Source organism: Thermobia domestica, chromosome 1 (assembly GCF_964235325.1).
Source record: "Thermobia domestica chromosome 1, izTheDome1.hap1.1, whole genome shotgun sequence".
Classification (NCBI taxonomy): Eukaryota; Metazoa; Arthropoda; class Insecta; order Zygentoma; family Lepismatidae; genus Thermobia; species Thermobia domestica.
The window spans coordinates 218,619,354-218,639,648 of record NC_137454.1 but is presented as its reverse complement, the minus strand read 5'-3'; the positions used below and the strand labels follow the sequence as shown (position 1 = coordinate 218,639,648).

Genomic DNA, 20,295 nt, shown 5'->3' with positions numbered 1-20,295 from the left:
ACTGTAGATTTTTGTGAGAGTTTCTAATTTGTTTCTTTTGCAAGATATATATTTAATCTTAACTGTTGGGTACAAAATGACCCCCCCCCTTGGTAGTCCGCGTTACAAAAAATACCTAGGTAGTGCGAGGGTTAATATATCTATAATATGAGAATTCTATAAGACTGCTTATCCATCTGTTTGTCTGGTCCATCCGTAGAAAGGTGTCAGAGCAAGAATGTAAGAGATAGGGAGAAACGGCTTTGTACATATGAATTTAATCACCCAACAATAAGTACCTTGGGAGATCCGGGTTCGATTCCCGGCGGGAGCTCATGTGGTTCGGATTCCACGTTAATCAGTAGATCCACGTCTCACATAGCCTCGCTGCTGAAAGAGACGCTAAACTAAAATCAACTCCAACTCCAACAATAAGTACCATAATCTCCCTTAACCCTATACTCAAAACGGAAGAGCGTATATTGGGATTTCCAGTTTCAATACTCATCGGCATAGGGAGAAAACTACAAGGGATAACAAGAAGTGGATTTTTGGTATAGATTTAGTGTGTCAAATATAATTAAATAATAAACTAATCACTCAGCAAAGCAAACCAATTTTATTATAAAATTAATATCTTGTGACAGTTTCGCCAATTAAACACTTGACTTCAGTATTTGATGAACCTAAGTGTATAGTTGCCGAAACTGTCACAAGGTATTAGTTTTATGATAAAATTGTTTTACTTAGCTCAGCGACTAGATTTCTAGTAAATAGTAGACAAAAGGGGCCACGGTGGCTTATCTAGTGCTAGAGCGTTTACCTCTGGTGCGCGGGGTCCCTGGTTTGATCCTCAGTCAAGTAAGTTTTAGGTTTCTTCGGGATACTTCCGTTTCTTCCCACATTATCATTCCACCAATTATTCAACCATCATTCACTTCCTTTAATCATCATCTCCCTTAGCCTAAACGGTATAATCGTAGGACGTTAAACTGAAAGATTTCATTTTATTTTTATAACAGGCAAAGCTAGCATATTGGAAAAAATGTCAAATATAAGTTTCATCTCTACCATTAAGCTTCCATTCAAACCGAAAAATTATAGAACATACGATTTCTGGTTTCGACATTGATTGCCCTAGAGAGAAAATAAAACGATACTGGATAGTGAAAATTGGTTTTCTGATACGGATTTAGTGTCGCACGAATATATTCCATGTTCATCTTCATTTATTTACTAAAACCAGAACCGGTACTAATGTACTACTACTCCCGGTTTCAATTATTGATTCTCATAGACCAAAAACAGTAATAAAAGGCGAGAAACGGTTTCTGGTAATGATTCCAGCATATTCCATCTCTTATTTTCCTACTAAAGCCTGAAGTATTGAAAATCAGCACATTTCGGTTTTAATATAGATTCCTATATAGAACAGAAACGAAGATACCAAAACCCAGTTTTGTATATGGATTCAGCGTTCCAAGAAAAGGTTTCCTCCTTAATATTATCTCTCTGTTGCAATCAGGAGTGATAGATCTGCCACTTTCGGTTTCATTATTAAATTATCGTAGTTTATATTTATATTATAGTTTATCACAATGTGAACCCAAGCTATAAAATAACATAGTTGGTTTTGTAATTCAAACACTTAAGTCTCCAATTTATGAAATTCTGGCTGTGATTACCACACAATGTATTATTATCATTATTAAGAACGTGGTGATTTAACAGTAGGGAACTCACTCTTGGTATCAAGGGTCCTTGGATTGATCCCAGTTATGAGAGTTTTCTTGTCCATGCTCGCGGATTTTCTGAGTTTTCAAAAAAATGAAATGAAATATTTCGTGTAACGTTCTATGTTTAGAAATGTTCCGCGGGTTAAAGGAAATGGGTGATTAATGAAAGTGTATGATTATGGATGACTTGGTGGAATAAGAATGTGGGAGAAATCGGGAAAACTCCAGTCGATTCTCACCTAGTATATCGACTTAGGAAGGCAATTCACCAGAAACCGACATGTCCCTCACACCAGAGGCGAAAGCCCTTCTGCTTTGCCTATTGGGAGTTCTCGAATTTCCTTCTATTGTCTCTAATATATTATTTTTTTCCCATTATCATTCATTTCTCTTATCAGTAACCTCCTTAAACTTCAAAAGTATATACAAGTATAAGGTTTCCATATTGCTCTACGTAGATCAAAAAACAATAAGAGATAGTGAGAAGTGTTTTTGAATCGATTTGGTGTTCTCAGAACAGGCGCTATTGTCTCTCTTAGCCCTTCATTTAAACCGAAAGTGGGAGAAATCAATCCTTTCCGGTTTCAATATTAGTTGGTATAGCGTAAAAATGGAAATAGCGAGAAGTGGTTTTCTTCAATCAACAAAGCGTCCCATATATAGGATGTAACGGGAAATATTTGCAAATACTGATTGTACGTGGACTAGTTCATGAAAAAAGTTCATATGAACATATATCGCGAAACGCATAGTTTTCGAGTAAATTGGGGAAATGGAGTAACAACGAAAAACACCATGCCGACGTGCCGCATCAGGCAGCCTTCTATCCTTCTCAGTATGTATAACAGGAGGCACTGTCCCATGGTCTCTGATGGACTAGTACGCGTTGGGGAACACACGAATGTTTGGTGTTCGACGATTTCAAAATCAATGTCGGTACTCGTTTATTGCCAGATGACCATTGTCATTGCAAAACCCATAAACGAATATTACGTCTGCGTATTCTGCATTTGTGAACACGGTGGGCATGTTAGCCTATTCAACGCCCCATACAGCAACTGTGATACACGACACTGGTCTGTCCGCACTCACTCACACAACTGACGCACAGGACATGGATCTGGAATCAGGGTCTCGCTACTCGGCGCGGAGCATAGGATGTAGGCTTACCCGACAGAAGCCTTCACACTGCATTTGTACACTTTCGTATGCGTTAATGGCACTAGTAGTAATAAATCGGTGAATAAGTACGTGGTGTGCTTCGTTGTTTCTCATTTTCCCCAATTTATTCGAAATCTAAGCATTTCGCGATATATGTTCATATGACCTTTTTTCATGTACCAGTCACATACAATCACCTACTGCAGTATTTGCATTACCTCCCGTTACACCCTGTATATAAAGAGGAAATGGAATATATATACTTTGATCTCTCTACTAACACCGGAAATGGTAAAAATTGATCGGGTGATCTATAAGTAACATCGTATTTTCACACAATAAGGGAAATAAAAATAACTTAGCTGGAATACTATCATTAGTCAGGAAAGTAGTCTCTATCGTAATCCACAACACTGTACCACTTCTCAAACAGTTGTTGAATCCCCTGCTCGTTTTGGAGGCAAAGAACTGAATCATGTCATCCTCATCTTGCGGTGTTTTCCCGGAAAGATGGTTTTGCAGGCTGCGAGAAAGCCAGTAGTCTATTGGTTAAGATCTGATGAAAATACCAGATGGAAGATTTTCTTCTAGCCACAATCATCGATCTTAACATAGGTCTTTCTTTACTGTGTGTAGACGTGTATTATCACTGTGGTTGTGCACACTCTTACAACGAACCAGAGCAGGATGCATTCCGTAGGCTTTTAAGTTGCTGACAGTAAATATCTGCATTGATTGACTGATTACATGGCAAGAACTCAAAATGCATTATCCGACGGATATCTCAATAAAAACTCAATATCATTTTGAAGAAGTGGAAGTCCCTTTTGCTCAGTTTTTGAGCCTCCCTTTTGCTATTCACTGACGTTTGCGTGTTATGTACGGCAGAAAGTACCCTTTTAATAGGTATCACCATTCTGTCCAGAAATTCCCACCTAGTTTGTGAGGGATGAGCTGTGAACTGCAGATGTCCACTCGTTGTAGCTTCTATTGAGCGGATAACACATTTATCGAATTTCGACACATACGGAAGATCCTGTAGATGACGATGAATAATCGAATGGGTAACATGAGTTCGCTGCCAGTTCTTCAATAGTTTACATTGTGTTCACCTCCTTCGTTGCTCGCAGGGCATCGTTGTCAAACTGCACAGGTCTCCCTCCTCGTGGCTTATCGATGAGATTGGTATTACCAGACCGAAACCTCTGGAGCCACGTCTGACACTTCCGCAGGTCCGCAGTACCCTGTTATATACGGCATTGATGTTTCGTGCCGTTGCGTTGACTAAATATGGCCCTTCGACACTGTCATGATCAAACACAAGCCACAATTCCGAAATGTGGAGTAGATCGTTCTTGTAAACGCTGCTATGACACATGCTCTCTACTTCACTTCTCGCTCGTTAGATAGCGTAATTGCAGCGGTCATCAAAGAATGACATTACTGACGGAATTAGTTGATTCTACTTCTTTCAGTTTCAATATTAATTGATCAAACATCTCACCATAAAACCAAACTATTTCGCATGGTATACATGTGACACTGTTACTTGTTACTAGTTAATCTTTCGAACACTGAACACCAATTTTGTTTCCGGATCGGGTCCTACTTTTAAAGCTTATAAGCCAAGTCGTGTTAGATTTTCTTTCAAAGTTGAAAGTATATAAGATGTGGAAGAATTTCTTAAGAAGTTATTTGAAACAGATGTACTACCAAGAATAATTGGATTTGAATCTCCCACACTAAAACATTAGTGATGATTTAGCTGTGAGAAGATTTTACATTATGTCATAGCAAAGTCTCTCCATTACGATATGAATCCGTCATATTGTAATTCGTATAAATATCGCTACTAAAGAACGCGTGCAAGAATAGTACTTACGTGATATACAAGCGGGACACATGTAAAGGCGATCAAAATTTTCAGGCGATTTTCCTTTGTAATGCTATAAAAGAAAAAGGTATGCCTTTTTGAGTGTTGTAAATAGTGTATGGCTATCTTACGTTTTTATAATACATCTGCTTTAGTTCGATACAGATATGATCATTGGATATATTAGGCATTATATTTGGAAAATATTTATATACGGACAAGAAATAACATTCTTGAAAATGAGGAACTGTTATAACTTTCGCTTTGCGATCAGATTGTACTGAATTAGAATCCTGCATCCGCCCTTTCTAAATGAGATTTCTTAGGATTTTCTCATAGTTTTGCTAGATGGATGCAGGATGTCTTGTCTGTATTAGTTGCAAGCTACGCTCTGCAGTTTCATTAGTAATTGTTGCTATTGAAATTTACTTCACTGTTTTATCTGGAAACACTACAAGCTAAATTTAGCTGTAAAACAAATTTTATAGGCATTCAACTACACAATCATCCCTTTGTTATTGCATTAGTAATATTATTACTCTTTACGAGGGAAATTTCAGATAGGATTATTTGGTTGAGGTAGTCATCGGAACTGCAGGTGACGAGATGTTATTATCCATTCGATTTATGCCTGAATTCCAGGTTCCTAAGATAGAGTATGGACTAAGCAGAGCAGCAATACGTGGCAACCTAATTTGAAACGTTATAGGGCTATACCTTGTTCAGAAAAGTAGGATTAATCTATTATATAGTGGCCTTCGAGTCCGTGAGATGTGCCTATTACTTCAGCTTTTGAATCTCTTAGACTAGTTTTGCATATTTAGAAATGAAATGAAATCTTTTAAGTTTTACGTCCCACGGTTATGCCGGTTAGGCTAAAGAAGACGGTGATGATGAGTGATGAATGAAATGGTGGAATGAAGAAAGTGGGAGGAAACGGGAGAACCCCGAGAAAACCCACGCACACGGTGTTTGTCCACCACAAAGTTCACTTGGCGGGGGCTGGGATCGAACCCGGGACCCCAAGCACCAGAGGTGAACGCTCTACCACTGAACCACCGCGGCCTCTGCATATTTAGAAGAATGGAGATATTAAATATTATGACGTATAGTTCTTTGTAGACGACTTAGAAACATACACAAATAAAATTTAATAGGTGTAGAACATAGTTGAAAAATCGTAAATTTTAAACTAAATCATAAACGTGATGCAATTCAAATTCCGTTAACTATTTCCTAGGTTTTTTTCATGTTAATACAAAGGATAAGAATACAGATTGAAAAGTGTTCAATGACGGAAAATCTATATTATACATTACACCTTTTAAATAAAATACATAAGATGAAAACTATTTTCCTAAATACTATCTTCAAATTGTGTATTTTCCAGGACCCTCAGACGAAATACAAGACGAAACGTTAAAAATAGGAATTAATGAAATAAAATAAATTAATCTTCTAGGTTTATCGCGTTAGGGGAACTGGAAGTCTGTCATCAATTTAGATAGTCCAACAGAGTATCTGGGTCATCAGAAAATATCTTGTTTGTGATGATGTCACATAGATTGCTATTTTTATCTATGACAGTTTTCAAAAGGAAATGTATTAAGTATTTATAAATTCTCCCTTCAATGCTGTTCCTACTAACTCGTCCCCTTGAGCAGGAACTCTTTTTCTAGCAATGAGGAGGTATTTTGATGCATCTCTAAATAAAAATTCTGCTTTTAGAATGGGATGAAATTTTGTGTATTTTGTGTGTCCAACCAGGCTTATATGCTCTGATTGATCTTCAAATCAAACGGCACAGTGTAAAAAGTGTGGGTGTGTATGTTAGTAGATATAGGTGGGTGTTTTCTCTCTTTGAGAAGTCCCTCTCTACATCTTCTTTCACTTTTCCTTCACATCCTGTGCCCGTGATAATACCAAAGACAGAGAGAGAGAGAGAGAACGATTCTAAGTCTGAAATTAAACGCTGCTTTTTTCCCGTCTTAACTTATGTTGGATGTTCATCCCTTGTTGATTCTAAGAATCCATCCGCTTAAAGTTTCTGTCTTTCTATCTTAATACACACACACACACACACACACACATTATATATATATATATATATATATATATATATATATATATATATATATATATAATCTTACACACAAACACACCTACATAGCAGGTGTAAAACAGCTGTTGCCATGTTGCCACATGAAGAGGTGAAAAGATGTATAGAATTCTGCGAGGTATCACCTGTCTCTCTGGAACAAAGCTAAACAAACAAGAGATGCAGAACATATGGGCTCAATGATCCTGTTTAAGAAGGAGGAAGTAAGGATTCAAGGTTTAAGGATTGAGAAGGACAGAAGAGAGAGAGAGAGAGAGAGAGAGAAAGATCGAGGAAGATTTGAAAGCATACAGGAGCTGAAACCCTAAGACACCATCAACTTCTTCTAGAGTTCCAGCCTAATCATTTCCTTCAGAGAATAGCATGACAGTGGAAGCAAACTATAGTGTGGAAAGCAGCGAAATTTTTAGACTTCCTGTTACCCACTGCGTAAACATAGCTTAGCTGAAATTCCTTTGAGGATATGAAGAAAAAATTAGTAGTCAACGAGATTTTGATGCATTTTTCCACAACCACCAGTTGTAGGCTATATCTCTTTGCCACTTTGCCACTATGCTAAAATAGCTTAGCATAATTTGTAATGTTAATAGAAATTGTTCTAAAATGTTCAAAATGCACCTTAACTTCCAATACGTATCTTACTTTCTAATGCGTATGGGTTCTAATACTGATTAAAAAGTTGTTTATGTGTTCGTATATTCACTGGATACATCAAACGTTCAGGTACATTAGAACACTCTTAAGTAGTTACGATCAATCTCTCTTTGGATGCGTCCTAGACATTTTTTGTTTGCTGGTAGAACATTTAAAAAAATCAAGACCTGTAAAACAATGACCAAAAGTCGTTTCTAAAAAAATATTCTGAAACTGACTTTCTTTTCAATGTAACATAAATAATAAGAATTTTGAGTAAGTTCTGCTTCATACAATTCGAAAATATAAAATAGAATTTCTTACATACTACACGTAAGTATATCCCATATCTTCCCATTGCCCCAAAAATGGGGCGGTCTACATTTTATTTTTTTTCTTTTACCTATTATGTTATTTAAAAGTAATTATTGTACTGTTTGATGGGTTTGGTATGTGGTAACACAGGACCTGCAATTTCCGTTTGTCATTTGCTTGTTTAGTGCTTATGAAAAGGAGTGAATTTGACGGAAACTCAATAAAATATCGAGTCGGAAAAAGTGATTTTTTCTATCTTCTAGTATTTAATCAATTTTATTTACTCATTGTATTAGATCCTTTTATATTCAAAAACAATATATCCCTTGTAGGAATATTATAGCTGTATATTGTTAACTAACATAAAATTCAGATGCCCCAATAATGGGGCAATGGGAACTGTAGGCATGGTGAGAGTATAAACCTACAAAACTTGTTGGTTTGCATAACTTTACCTGATAGTTGCAATCTGGATGTAAATAGAAAACGATACTTACAATATTTGCTTCTTGTATCTGCATTGCTTATATTTAAGATCACTTTAGACACACACACACAAATGAAATAATATACAACATTCCGTATCAGTCAATGCAAAATTTGCATGTTGCAACACATCGCAAACAATGAAAAAACAATTATAATAGATATGTCCATTACGATTACTCAAAATAAAACACAAATTTTGCTTTGCATCAACGAAAAATGGTATGGAATGACACCCAATATGTTCCACATTGTTTTGTTTTTTTCGTTACAACTCTTTATTATTTCAACTCTATAACAACTGTGAAAAATGAAGAAAATTCTAAGTGGCTCATATAATCAGACAATAGATACTGTATGAGGCGTAACAATTATAAGGCACAGAGATTGTATTGTTAATGCTGCTATAAATATGGTAGACGTATCTCCATTAAGGAAAGCAAAGCATTGGAGTGAGGCACTAAAAAGAAAAATTGATATAGGTCAACCAACTTCAGTATACATATGTTGATAGGGGTGTTGATAAATTAGATGAAAATATTGCTGCTTATAGAGTCCACATTCGTATGGAGGAATGGTAGAAATATACTAGCAATTTCAAATGTATCCTCTCAATGCAATGATAAGAAATGCGTATCATTTATACAAGTTAACGCATAATGGAAAGCAAAGGAATAACACGAAATTTTTGACATATACAGGAACAGTAATCCAATCACATATAGAGCATATACACAACGACTATCTCTAGGAAGAAACTCGGAAGGGAACCAACAAACGTATTCATCTGCGTTCGGCTAGACAATGTCAAGACATCCAATAGAAAAAAAATGTTTAAAAAAGTGTAGAGGGTATCATAAAAATATTACTAAGCATGTGTAAAGTGTATAATGTCAGACTTCATGCTAATTGTTTCATAAACTATCCCTCCTAAAGATTGATGAAGTTAGGAATGCACGTCAGAGGCGGATCTATAAGGTAAAAACGGGGAGGGGACAACCAGAACCAGACAACCAGAGGGGACAACTAACTTCACTATCTAAACAAGACGGATGATAAATAAATGAAGTGAAATGGAATGAAGTGATAGTGGAAGAATTGCGTAATCACAATTCTACTGTCAATAATTTCTAGTTTAAATAATATCATAAATTGATTAAGATATTTCAAACTCTGTAATTCATTTTATTTTCCATTACATATCAAAATTTCTTTATTAATTGTAGACTGATTCTTTGTATTCTATTGCATTATTTTCCGATACAGCAACACACCGTCCTCGAACCGATTATAGCAATTATAAAAATGAAATGAATAATGCTCACGTCCCACGGTCATGCTGGCTAGCCTAAAGGAGACGGTGATGATAAGAAATGAATGAAATGGTGGACTAAAGAAAGTGGGAGGAAACAAGAGAACTCACGCACATGGCGTTTGTCCACCATAAAGCTCACTTGGCGCGAGCTGGAAATGAATCAAGTACCAGAGGTAAACGCTCTTCCACTGAACCACGGCGGCCCCTAGACCAATTAGGTATCAGTCATAGACTACTAGAGGACAATGACTACTAGGTGACATTGATGGTGAGTGTCCTCAGAAATTCCCAGATTTCTCTTGATAAATTGGATTAAATGTTATTTTCAATATTCTATAGTAAGGGTTGACGTTTTTCTTAAGTCTAATTCTCTCTGGCTTTTTCTTGGGTTCGGTGTTGTCATAATAACAAAGTTGCATAGATTATGTTCATGAAATTGAGCAAAATTGGCAAGAAAAAGGGCTTTTTATTCTTAAAAAACGTATGCAGAAAGCATGCTAAAATATTACAAACAGTCATTTTCAAAGCCTCCTCATGGTGACAACAAGCTCGGTTAGCTAATTATAACCTATTAGTATGCCTTAAAGAAGACTTAAATGTAATCCTTAGTACTGTTATAGTTTTTATAAGGAATGTTGTATTCGCAACAGAGTTTGATTTCGTGAATGGGTGCCCAGAAACCAAATGTTGTAGACATGAAGTTACTACGTACTACTTAAAAATATGTTCAAATAACATCTTCTCTCACACAATGCAACTAAGTTTTAAAAACTTATGGCACCTTTGTTCATTCGCGTCTTCAATTAAGTTTTCGAATAAAAGAGAACACCAAATCATTTTCGAGGATATCAGGGGAAATTCTTAGTAATAGTAACACAAATCAATGTTTTTACAAAGACAACAGATTTGTTATTCAGTTAACACCATATCTAAGACGACATGTTGATGGATTGTAGGCAAATGAATTTCCACACAGTCATGAGTTATCCTTTAACAGACTGTAGCTTAATCCCTTATTTTAGTTGTCAATTAAGAAATAGTAGGATGTACAGATAGAGTGTAAAATTAAGTGTGTTCCTCAGTTTTAATAGATTTCGATCCCAGGGTACTTGAGCTTAAGATGAACATTGTGTCCTTGAATTTTCTTGAAGTGTTATGTTTCTCTTGTATTTTCCCGATTCGTCAACTTTTGCGTCATCATCAATTTGTGCTTATTGCTCGATTCTTTTAGCCTAAAATACATAATAGTGGGATATCGAGAGGTACAAATTCCTTTAAAAAATTAGATAGATATAAGTTATTAACAACTTCTTCTATGAATAAAGCAAACTAAGAATAAAATCGAATAAATCAAATTTATGTAATTGTATTCAAAGGTTGAATTTGAAAGGAATTCCTACTTGTTTATACTTTTACAGATTACTGGATATACAGTCAATTTATCAAAAGAATCGTAAAAAGGAAGGAAAATCATATCACTATAATGAACGATTTTGCAATTTATCACACCATACGCTCTGTTTAAACTTGCTTCTAGTTATTATTGAATGTCGAAATATTGATAAATATTTCATTATTGTGGTTTAAAAAAGTTATGGGCTGAAAGCTATTATATCCATGGAGATGAGAGATACAATTAGCATAACGCTTTTCCGGTGTTTTTGTGTTAAATGAAAACTAAATAGTTAGTCAAAACAGAAGTTCAATTTTTATATATAATGGAAATTTGTTTTAATAATCTTGTAAGAAAAATATATTACGAACTAGTGATTGCATTAGATTCATCATGATGAAATAAGGAGTATAAGACGAAATGCGAGGTTTATTTACGTGGTAATTGTATTAGGCTTAGTGAAGTGCAACGCCCAGAGAAACGGATTATTTTCAATTAAACAATTATCCCTTGAATTGTTCATTTTTCGTCTAACATCACCCTAAACTTACTTTTAAGACTGCGACGACATTAGTAAATAAATTTTAAAGTGAAGAATGAAACTAATAATTTCGCAAATATCCCTATAGAAATCTCTAGAATTATGAGACAAACATATTGAATAGAATTGAATATAGATCTAGACATTCTAACACATAACGTCCAAGACTTTATGAAGTACTAAAATCTAATTAATAAGAATGAGAAAATCTATCATGTAAGACTCTAGCATTTAAGATTTTAACAGCAGAGCCTGCAGATATCTAATATTGTTGTGGTTATGTCAATTACTTTTGGAGATTACAATAATCTTAGAAATGTATTAGAAACTGTAAAAGTTTTGGGGTGATCCATATAAACCACTTTCATATGAAGCGCTATTTCGTTTTAGAAAGCCACAAACAACTAGCTACAGGTGTGAGAGAGAGACCTACGAGAATCTACAGGGCATTGCGGTGTACACTAAACTACTTTATTGCTAGTGGGAGAGTTATCGGCATGCTGGGCTGAGTTGATGACGTCATCAAAGGGAGGTTTTGTGTTTCAAGGTCACTCACCGGGCGGCCAAAGAGGTACTGGATGAGGGCGAGGAGGCAGCCCCAAAGCAGCTGAAGGAGCTCAGCGAACATGGCGACCCTCGCATCGCATCAAGGTCCACACAACACGCGTGTAACATATACACGATACACAAACAGTCCAAGGATATTCTTGTCTCGTAGATCTTCGGGAAATCTCGCCTTTCCTCGCGGCAGAGGTGCTATGGTGGGGCAATTGTCACCGCCGGAACCGATGTCGACAGACAGACTTTTGACTTTGACATGCCACACTTCTTGACATGTGTTGCGAAAAAAGATATGCTGGAAACGCGTGTGCGTCTCTTTTTCACCTCAAGAGATAAGTATGTTGACATGTAGAAAGTGACGATAATGCAAATATGCGTAAAAGGAATTTCTTCCATATGCGTAAGGTGGAAGAATATTCTTCGCCATGTCAACCTAACATATTTCTATATTATTTACAAAGATTTTCTGCATTTGCTCTCTTTCTAAATAAAGCAGCGAAACAATTCTTATTAAGCATGTGTGATAAGAAAGGAAAAAAAAACAATCTGATTGAACAGATGTTTATCTCAAAGTGTAAAATTACTATTTTATGTCAAAATTTCCAACTATTTATAAAACTGGATACTCAGTTTACTTTGAAGTAAAGACTGTAGATCATTCAAATTAAGTAAAAATTCCTTTATTTATTAAAACAATCAGATACTGGTTACTATTCTATCTAAGTCAAAAAAAGTTAAGATATTTGTTAATCAATTTCGGATGATAAACTACTCCACAATATACAATGGGCCATCACACTCTCATTCTAAAATATGCATTTAAATTAAGCAGAAGAGGAAAAGATTAAGTAAAGTTAGTTATTAAAGTAAGTTAATAATAAGGATTCTGATTGTGTTGGTTAAGTAAAGATAAGATTTAATGGTAGTCTTTGTTCTCTTACGTTGAGTCGTTGGGTTTCAAGCCCATATAATTGGTTGAATACGAAAAATAAACATATTTTTAAGGGAGTAACATGACGTTTGGGTAAAAATAAATAAATAAACTAATTGATAGTTCCATCAATTACTCTGTACAATGATAGCCGTCCATCTGTTTAAGCTAGTACTGTACCCAGTGATATTTCTATATACGATATATAATTTCTGCACACTATGAGATATGGTTTCTAGAGGAGTCGATTCAAATAAGACAAAATGAATGAATAAGAAATAATAAAAGTATAAATAACTGAAAATTTACGAAAATATTTTTAAAATGCCAAAAAAAGAAAATAAAATAAAAGTATATATGAAAATTGAAAGACAGGTAAAATAAAAGATAGAGCAATAAAAGGATTTACTTTTTTAAAAATAAGTGAAAATAAAGTAATAAACATTTGTGATAGCTTTCAAAGATCTTAAAGATACTGCTTTCAAAATCAGTGTTAAGCCCATTTTTAGAATCTCTTATTTTCTGTTTAACATATAATTCAAAAAACGAGTTTTAATTCCTTTAAAAAGATATTTTCTTTAGAGATAGATCTCATTACACCTTATACGCTAACTTAATCTACACATTGCAATCTAATCATGGCAAATCAATTAATATAAAAAAAAAGTTGAGTATATACATATTTAAAAAACTCTCTTTAGGTGTGTGTATGACTTAAAAATTAATGAGTATTTTCTGTTCTCATTAGTCCTATTTAGCTGAATTCCAAGGCAGATTTGGAATCGTTACAAAATTGCACTCTTATTAAAAGCCACCAACTTCAGAGGCTCGAAGTATGCCAAACGCAAGAGCAAACTTACACAGACACCTATGCACTCACACACGCTTGTGTACGATGTTTCATCGTTCCTTCATTAATTTTAGAAATGTCTTGAGTTCAACGGTTGTTAAGTAGTAGAGTACACGTGTGGAAAGGAAACAATGGCAGAAAGCACAAATGTGTCATATGTGTTTAGTCATTTATCATTTATTTGTAGCAGTACGTCAACATAATATTTTAGTTTCGAATCTATCTTTCAAAATTACCATTGGTACTATTTTCAACCAAAGAGTGAACGCTATCACCATCTTAACTTATGATTTATAAAACCCTGTATAACTGATGAAGAGAATAAATATAATGAAAACAGTAAGATTTGTTTTCTTGAAACTAATTTACTTTAATTCTCAAATCTTTTAACTTATGATTTCATATTAATATTTGAAATTATTTCTTTTGTAATTAAAAGAACAATTGATTTCCGTATGTATATACACAGATGAAACAATATAACCTACATTTTGAAATAACACAGACTCAATGGGTCACCAAAGGCATTTTCCTATATCCTGTATTAAGTGCAACTCATTATATTTACAGGTTAAAGCACATTAATCAAAATATCAAACTCAATGAATCGTCTATACAAATCTCAGGGAATGGATGATTACTCGGGGATCCTAGACTGATACGTCACATACGTTGACTGAAATTGGAATAAGCGTGTGATGAAGTGGTAAGATATCACCTTACTAAGCTATAAATCCGATTCGAATATCATTTTTCATGTAATGTTTTGTAACCGGAATTCTCAACGAGACATTTTTAAAGGTTATAAACATATATATATATAAAAGGACTGAATGTGTCTTTCACTGGATTATTATGGAACTGTAATCTATATTTTTTAAATGAAAGAATAAAACAAAATTTTATTTTCTTGTAGAGATTAATACCTGAAAAAATAACTTTTCTGAATTTAGTTTAAAGCATTATTTTCAAGTTCTATCAAGTACTCTAATTAAATAAATACTACCCTTTTAAATCAGAAGCAAGAACAAATATTCATTGCAGTTCTCCAACAGAAGGATAAGTGTTTTCTACAATATACTTCAATGAGTTCCCAGCATTTATATTTTTGACATGTCAGAGAACATATATAACAAATCTTTTTTAAGAGTTAGTTACAACAAAAATAGATAATGAATATTATTAATTAGGGGGCAGTAATTATTCTACCGTATATACTATTACTTATCATGTTATTCGCATAGGAAATTTTATAAACAGCACTGCAATTGTGCAAGGAAAGTCTATTGTGTTGTCATCTAGTAAACAAATAAATAAAACATCCAAGCATCAGAAGCAAAGACCAGGAAGAATGGCAGTGCCTCGAACTTCTTACAGAACACAATTTTAAACGACACATTTAGATCAAATTGAATTTTTAAGATCTTAAACATCTTTCAAAATATTGCATTAGGAATTCTTTGTATGATTTATGATTATCGATGCCGCTCATGTAACAGCTGAATAATCATGATTTTATTAGATAGATATAGACGTGCACGTGGACAAATAGTGTGTGCATGAATTTTCTCGGGGTTCTATTTCCTCTTACTTTCTCCATTCTACCATTTCATTCATTATCATTGGGACGTTAGACTAAAATAAATAATAATCAATTAAGATTCCTTCGATATAAAAGCAGTTTCACTTCTCAATTGTTCTGTCACGAAGCAAGAAGATAAAAGGAAAAACATTTACTTTTTAAAAAAATCAACAGCTGGATCTGGAAGAAAAGCTTCTACCCCTGGTTGTCATGAAACCCAAAATACACAGAGGGGTGTCTGGGTTGCATAGAACTCCAGGCTGAAACTAGGAGTAGAAACGAGATGTTACAGAAGAGGATCAGCGAGAACTTAAATAACCACATTATCAAATAGCATTTCCATTCATGAAGTTTATCCTTGAATTAAAAAGGAGTATGTAATTCAATTCCGCTATTAATGAACAGCGAGAAAATACTTTCAGAGAAGGGAAGAATGCACCAGTAAGTACGATTTATCGGAAAGCAGCTATAGATAACCAGACAAATTAAGAACAAAATAACTTACAAGAACTTGTTAAACTTGTTATTTTTCTTAAAGTTGTCAAACAATTTTAATTAAAGCATCACTAGTGTTTAGCACATTCGCTGACTTGTAAGCATTATTCGACAACAGTCAAACTTCTGAGTAAGAGACATTCTGAATCATTTTATTAAACACCAAAACAATACTATGCGTAAATGTCGGAAGTCTTATAAAACTTCTTTGTTCGTCCATCTATCGACAGTAATGAGAGCAAAAACGATAAGAGAGATCGAGATGTGTTTTTTCTGCAATAGTTTTAGCGTAAAAAGAATAGGTTTCGTGTCCTTCGTTAACTCTGTATTAGGACCGGAAGTGGTTCAAATAAGTCATTTTCGGTTTCAACGTTTGCCACCATAGAACGAAAATGAAAGCAGATAGCGAAAAAGAGTTTTTTTTTTTTGCTAATAGGTCATCATCTCAAGGCATTGTACCACGACTATATCGAACACTCTACAAAAACCTGAAGTGGTTCAAATTTACTACTTCTTCAGGTTTTAATACTTATTTGCTAAAAGCAAAAAACGGTAAGAGACATAAACATGAGGTTTTCTGCAATCGATTCACTGTCCCGAGAATAGTTTCCACCTTCTTCATTAAACCTCTATTTAAAACGGAAGTGGTTCAAATTAGCCATTTCCGGTTTCACCGTTTATCGACATAGAACAAAAACAACGACAAATAGCGAGAAAATGTTTTGTGCAAACTGTTCAGCGTCTCAAGGCAATGTTCCATGACTATATTGAAGACTCTACCAAAACTGGAAATGGTTTTTCATTATTGATTTGCAAAGAGCAAAAACGATAAGAAATACTGAGATGTGCTTTTCTATAATCGATTCACTACTTCAAGAATAGGTTCCTTCTTCTTCATTAACCCTCTATCCAAACTGAAAGTGGTTCAAATTAACCATTTCAAGTTTCATCATTTATCGCCATAGCACAAAAATAGTATTAGATAGAGACAAGCTGTTTTCTGCAAGTAATTCAGAGTCTCAAAAGTACATACCATCACAACCCGCAATACTCTACCAAAACCAGAAGTGGTTTAAATTAACGGTTTCCGGTTTCAACCTTTATTGCCACAGAACAAAAACAGTAGGACATGACAGGTTCTATTTTTGATCTTATTAATGTATTGCAACCAGTAGTTTTAGGAGTACTTGAAGTTTGAGTATTCAATTTGTATAGTTTGGAAACTTACCGTAGTTTATACTGTGAAACGAAACTCACCTTGTTGTTACAATATTGTAATATTTATAGTGTTGTTTGGTTCTATATTATTATTGGCTTTCCTGGTGACCCCCAAGCAAAGCAATAAACACATTAATTTGTAATTGGATGAGATATTACTCGATTTTTATTGTGAAGCATAATTTTCTTTTATATTGATGGTAACAAACAAACAAATAAATAAGTAAATAAAAACGAGGAATGGTGACCTCAAAATTTCTTTATTTATTTACTTGACATTAAACAAATATCAGTATCACAGCGTACACCAAGAGAAGGAGTTTGGTTTATCACAATATACATATCGGGAAAATTGGAGTTTTAATTTAGCAATTCCCCTCAAATACGTTCCCCTCAACTTCAGTAAGATGAACAAATGTTTCAAAATATCAAATATTTATGTCTTTAGATTGTTAAGTAGAAAGTCATTTAGTTTCATTTTAGCTCTGTGTTCCACGGACAGATTAGTGAAATAAAATGATGTTTTTTTTAAAATTTAAAATTCAATGAATATGCCCTTTAGACTAAAGTAGATGGATGAGTAATGAAAGTGAATGATATATATGAATGAGCAATATCTATTTGTGCTCTCCCACCAAGAATCGAACACGGGACTATGTGTATCAAAGATATACGGCTAGCAACTAGACCAACAGGAAGGGCTTACAAATAGAATAATATTTTGCAACCTAAGCATTATACTAACCCGCTAATTTCAACAGCATTGCGGGTAGTCTATCAAACAAGGATTATATCCATAATTTCTTCCATAGGAAGTACATGGGGAATCAATTTTTGATTGCCCATATCTTAGCATCAGATGGATGATCACTTCCATCAACTAACTCGATTCCCAAGTTATGATCCTCTACATCGTAGCCAAAATTTTAATGTTACAATAGTTGGTGTTAATTGGTAGTAGGATAATTCTTAAGATTTTGTGTCTCTTCAACAGACACATAACCAGCCAGACAAAAAAGAAGTCTCCGTTAAACCAAACTCATTAAAAATATATTAAACATGTAAAAGTTCACCAGCAAAATGTCAGTAGTTTGGTTCTAAGTAACTACACTAGATCTAAGGAGGAGTTCTTTCATACATTTCTTTCATTATCATCTAGAGACGAAAGTAAAAAATCATAGATGTCATTTGTTTACTAGCACCTAGAAAAAAGGGAACTTCATCCTACTAGCGAAATGGATCCTACTAGTGAATTGTTCTAGTTGATACGGTGTTGCCATGGTTGGGCTCTCACTCCTAGTGCAAAGGGCTCGTTTTTCGGTCCCGAAACACGCAAATTTATATTAGACATTATATCCGTTAATTTCTCGATTTCTTCCACGTTTCCTTCCTCGTTTCCTCAGTTCAATGTGCAGATTTTATAACAGATCTAGTTATTATATTTCCCACATACACATATTTCTTACTCATATTTTGCCTATCGTTTTCTTTATATAATGCACAAAGATACGTATATGAATTATTTGTAATTTTTCTTTTCACTGTATAATATACGACGTTGCAGCTTGCATCACACTAAATGATACGAAACCGTTTCCATCTTTCAAACCAATAAACGTCAGCGACACAGTTAAAAGGTGACAAAAAAAGAGACTTCTTAAGAAAGCGCACGTGAAAAAGCTTCCACATTGAACTTTTGTGTGCGTGTGTGTATATACATATACTGAAAAGAGGGAACCGGCTGTGAAATATGGAGGTTATTTAAAGAATATAGGGCTTGGAGTCTCTGGGAGGAAGAAGTGTGCGTAACTGCGTAAAAGGAGGAAATATGATAGCTTACTACTAAAGACTTCACCAAAACCATAGCCATTAAAAGTGCACTTTTTTAAAAAGGGTTCACTATCATTGACATTACTTCTGTATTTTTTTAGAAGTGAAGGAAGAAACACTTTATAAAATATTATAATACAAATCAGGGCTTCCCAACCTGGGGTGTAGGTACTGAAGTATTGTGTAATTTAGGCTAAATTCTTATATGAAATTGAGCCCGGGATTGCATACATTAAATGATATGTGACGCTAGACCGAAGACCACCATGGACTTTTCTTAAAATACAAATATAATTATTAAAATACAAGGAAAAGTGTAACGTAGAAAATAAAAGTTTGAAAACTACGATACAAACGATTAGAACACTTTCTTAACCTTTACAAGTCTGGAAACTACCTTAATGAGGATTAAACTGTGCGGGTGCTAAAAGTATAAAGTTTTTTTAAAGTCAGAAAATAAAATTCTTTAACTAACTAGATACTGAAATTTAAAATAAAATATTTTTATAATTGCGCAACGAGTTTGATACTTGAGCTTGTTTTGTGTATATTAACTAGAACGTTTTCTACTGACGGATTCAGGAGATGACTCCTGAATTCATCACTATACTAAGAAGATCTTACATTTCCTCCTTAGCGTATATTCCGTACATCTACGTATTTTTCTCATGTGAACTATATCAAAGAACTGTGTGGTTCTTTTCATAGTAGTATATTTTTAGCTCAATGACAGCCAATTACAAGCTACGCAAATATGTGGGAAGTTCAAAGCACAGGAGAATCAAGTCCAACTACCGAAAAAAGACAATCATGAAATTTCTACAGTGCTCTTGGAAGGAACTGTACATGGAAAGTTAAGTTCCTTTTTCATATTATAAGAGTTATTTACAATATCTGAACATGAATCTGTTAAGCTCTGAAAGTAGCTTCAGATAGATATGTTAAAAATGAAATGTGTCCAAAATGATCAAAAGTGGATAGGATTCCCTGTGCACTGAGCATGCTATATTTTATAATATTTTTATTTGAAAATTTTCATATTTCTTTTGATTTTTTTGTACGAAACATAATACGTTTATTAGCAACGAAGACTTAAGTAAAGAATCTAAAATACATGATTCATAATTACATTATGTGTTAAGAGAAGTAGGTGTTAGAAAATCATGGATTATTAGATTTCAACAGCCCTTCCCAGCAAGCACACCCCCTCACTCTGGGTGAAAATGTCTAAATTGAACACTGTGTTATGCTGAATGGTAGGCAATTAAGAATAAGTC

The 20,295-nt window shown here is 34.3% G+C and overlaps 1 protein-coding gene across 7 annotated transcripts in view; it reads right to left on the bottom strand.

Moving 5' to 3' along the window:
* LOC145693937 (uncharacterized) overlaps positions 1-20,295 on the bottom strand; it is a 299,148-nt gene that overhangs the window by 232,829 nt on the left and 46,024 nt on the right. For 4 of the 7 annotated variants that reach the window (XM_081770096.1, XM_081770104.1, XM_081770126.1 and 1 more), the window contains exons 1-2: positions 12,108-12,208; positions 4,759-4,822 (exon numbers count right to left, since the gene is read on the bottom strand). The exons of 2 other annotated variants lie outside the window; for them this stretch is intronic. In XM_081770096.1, coding sequence (XP_081626222.1) covers positions 4,759-4,822; positions 12,108-12,193 — 150 coding nt within the window. In that variant the 5' untranslated portion in view covers positions 12,194-12,208. Of the gene's footprint in view, positions 1-4,758; positions 4,823-12,107; positions 12,261-20,295 lie in introns of those variants that run through there. One more of the 7 variants, XM_081770130.1, reaches the window with a different exon arrangement.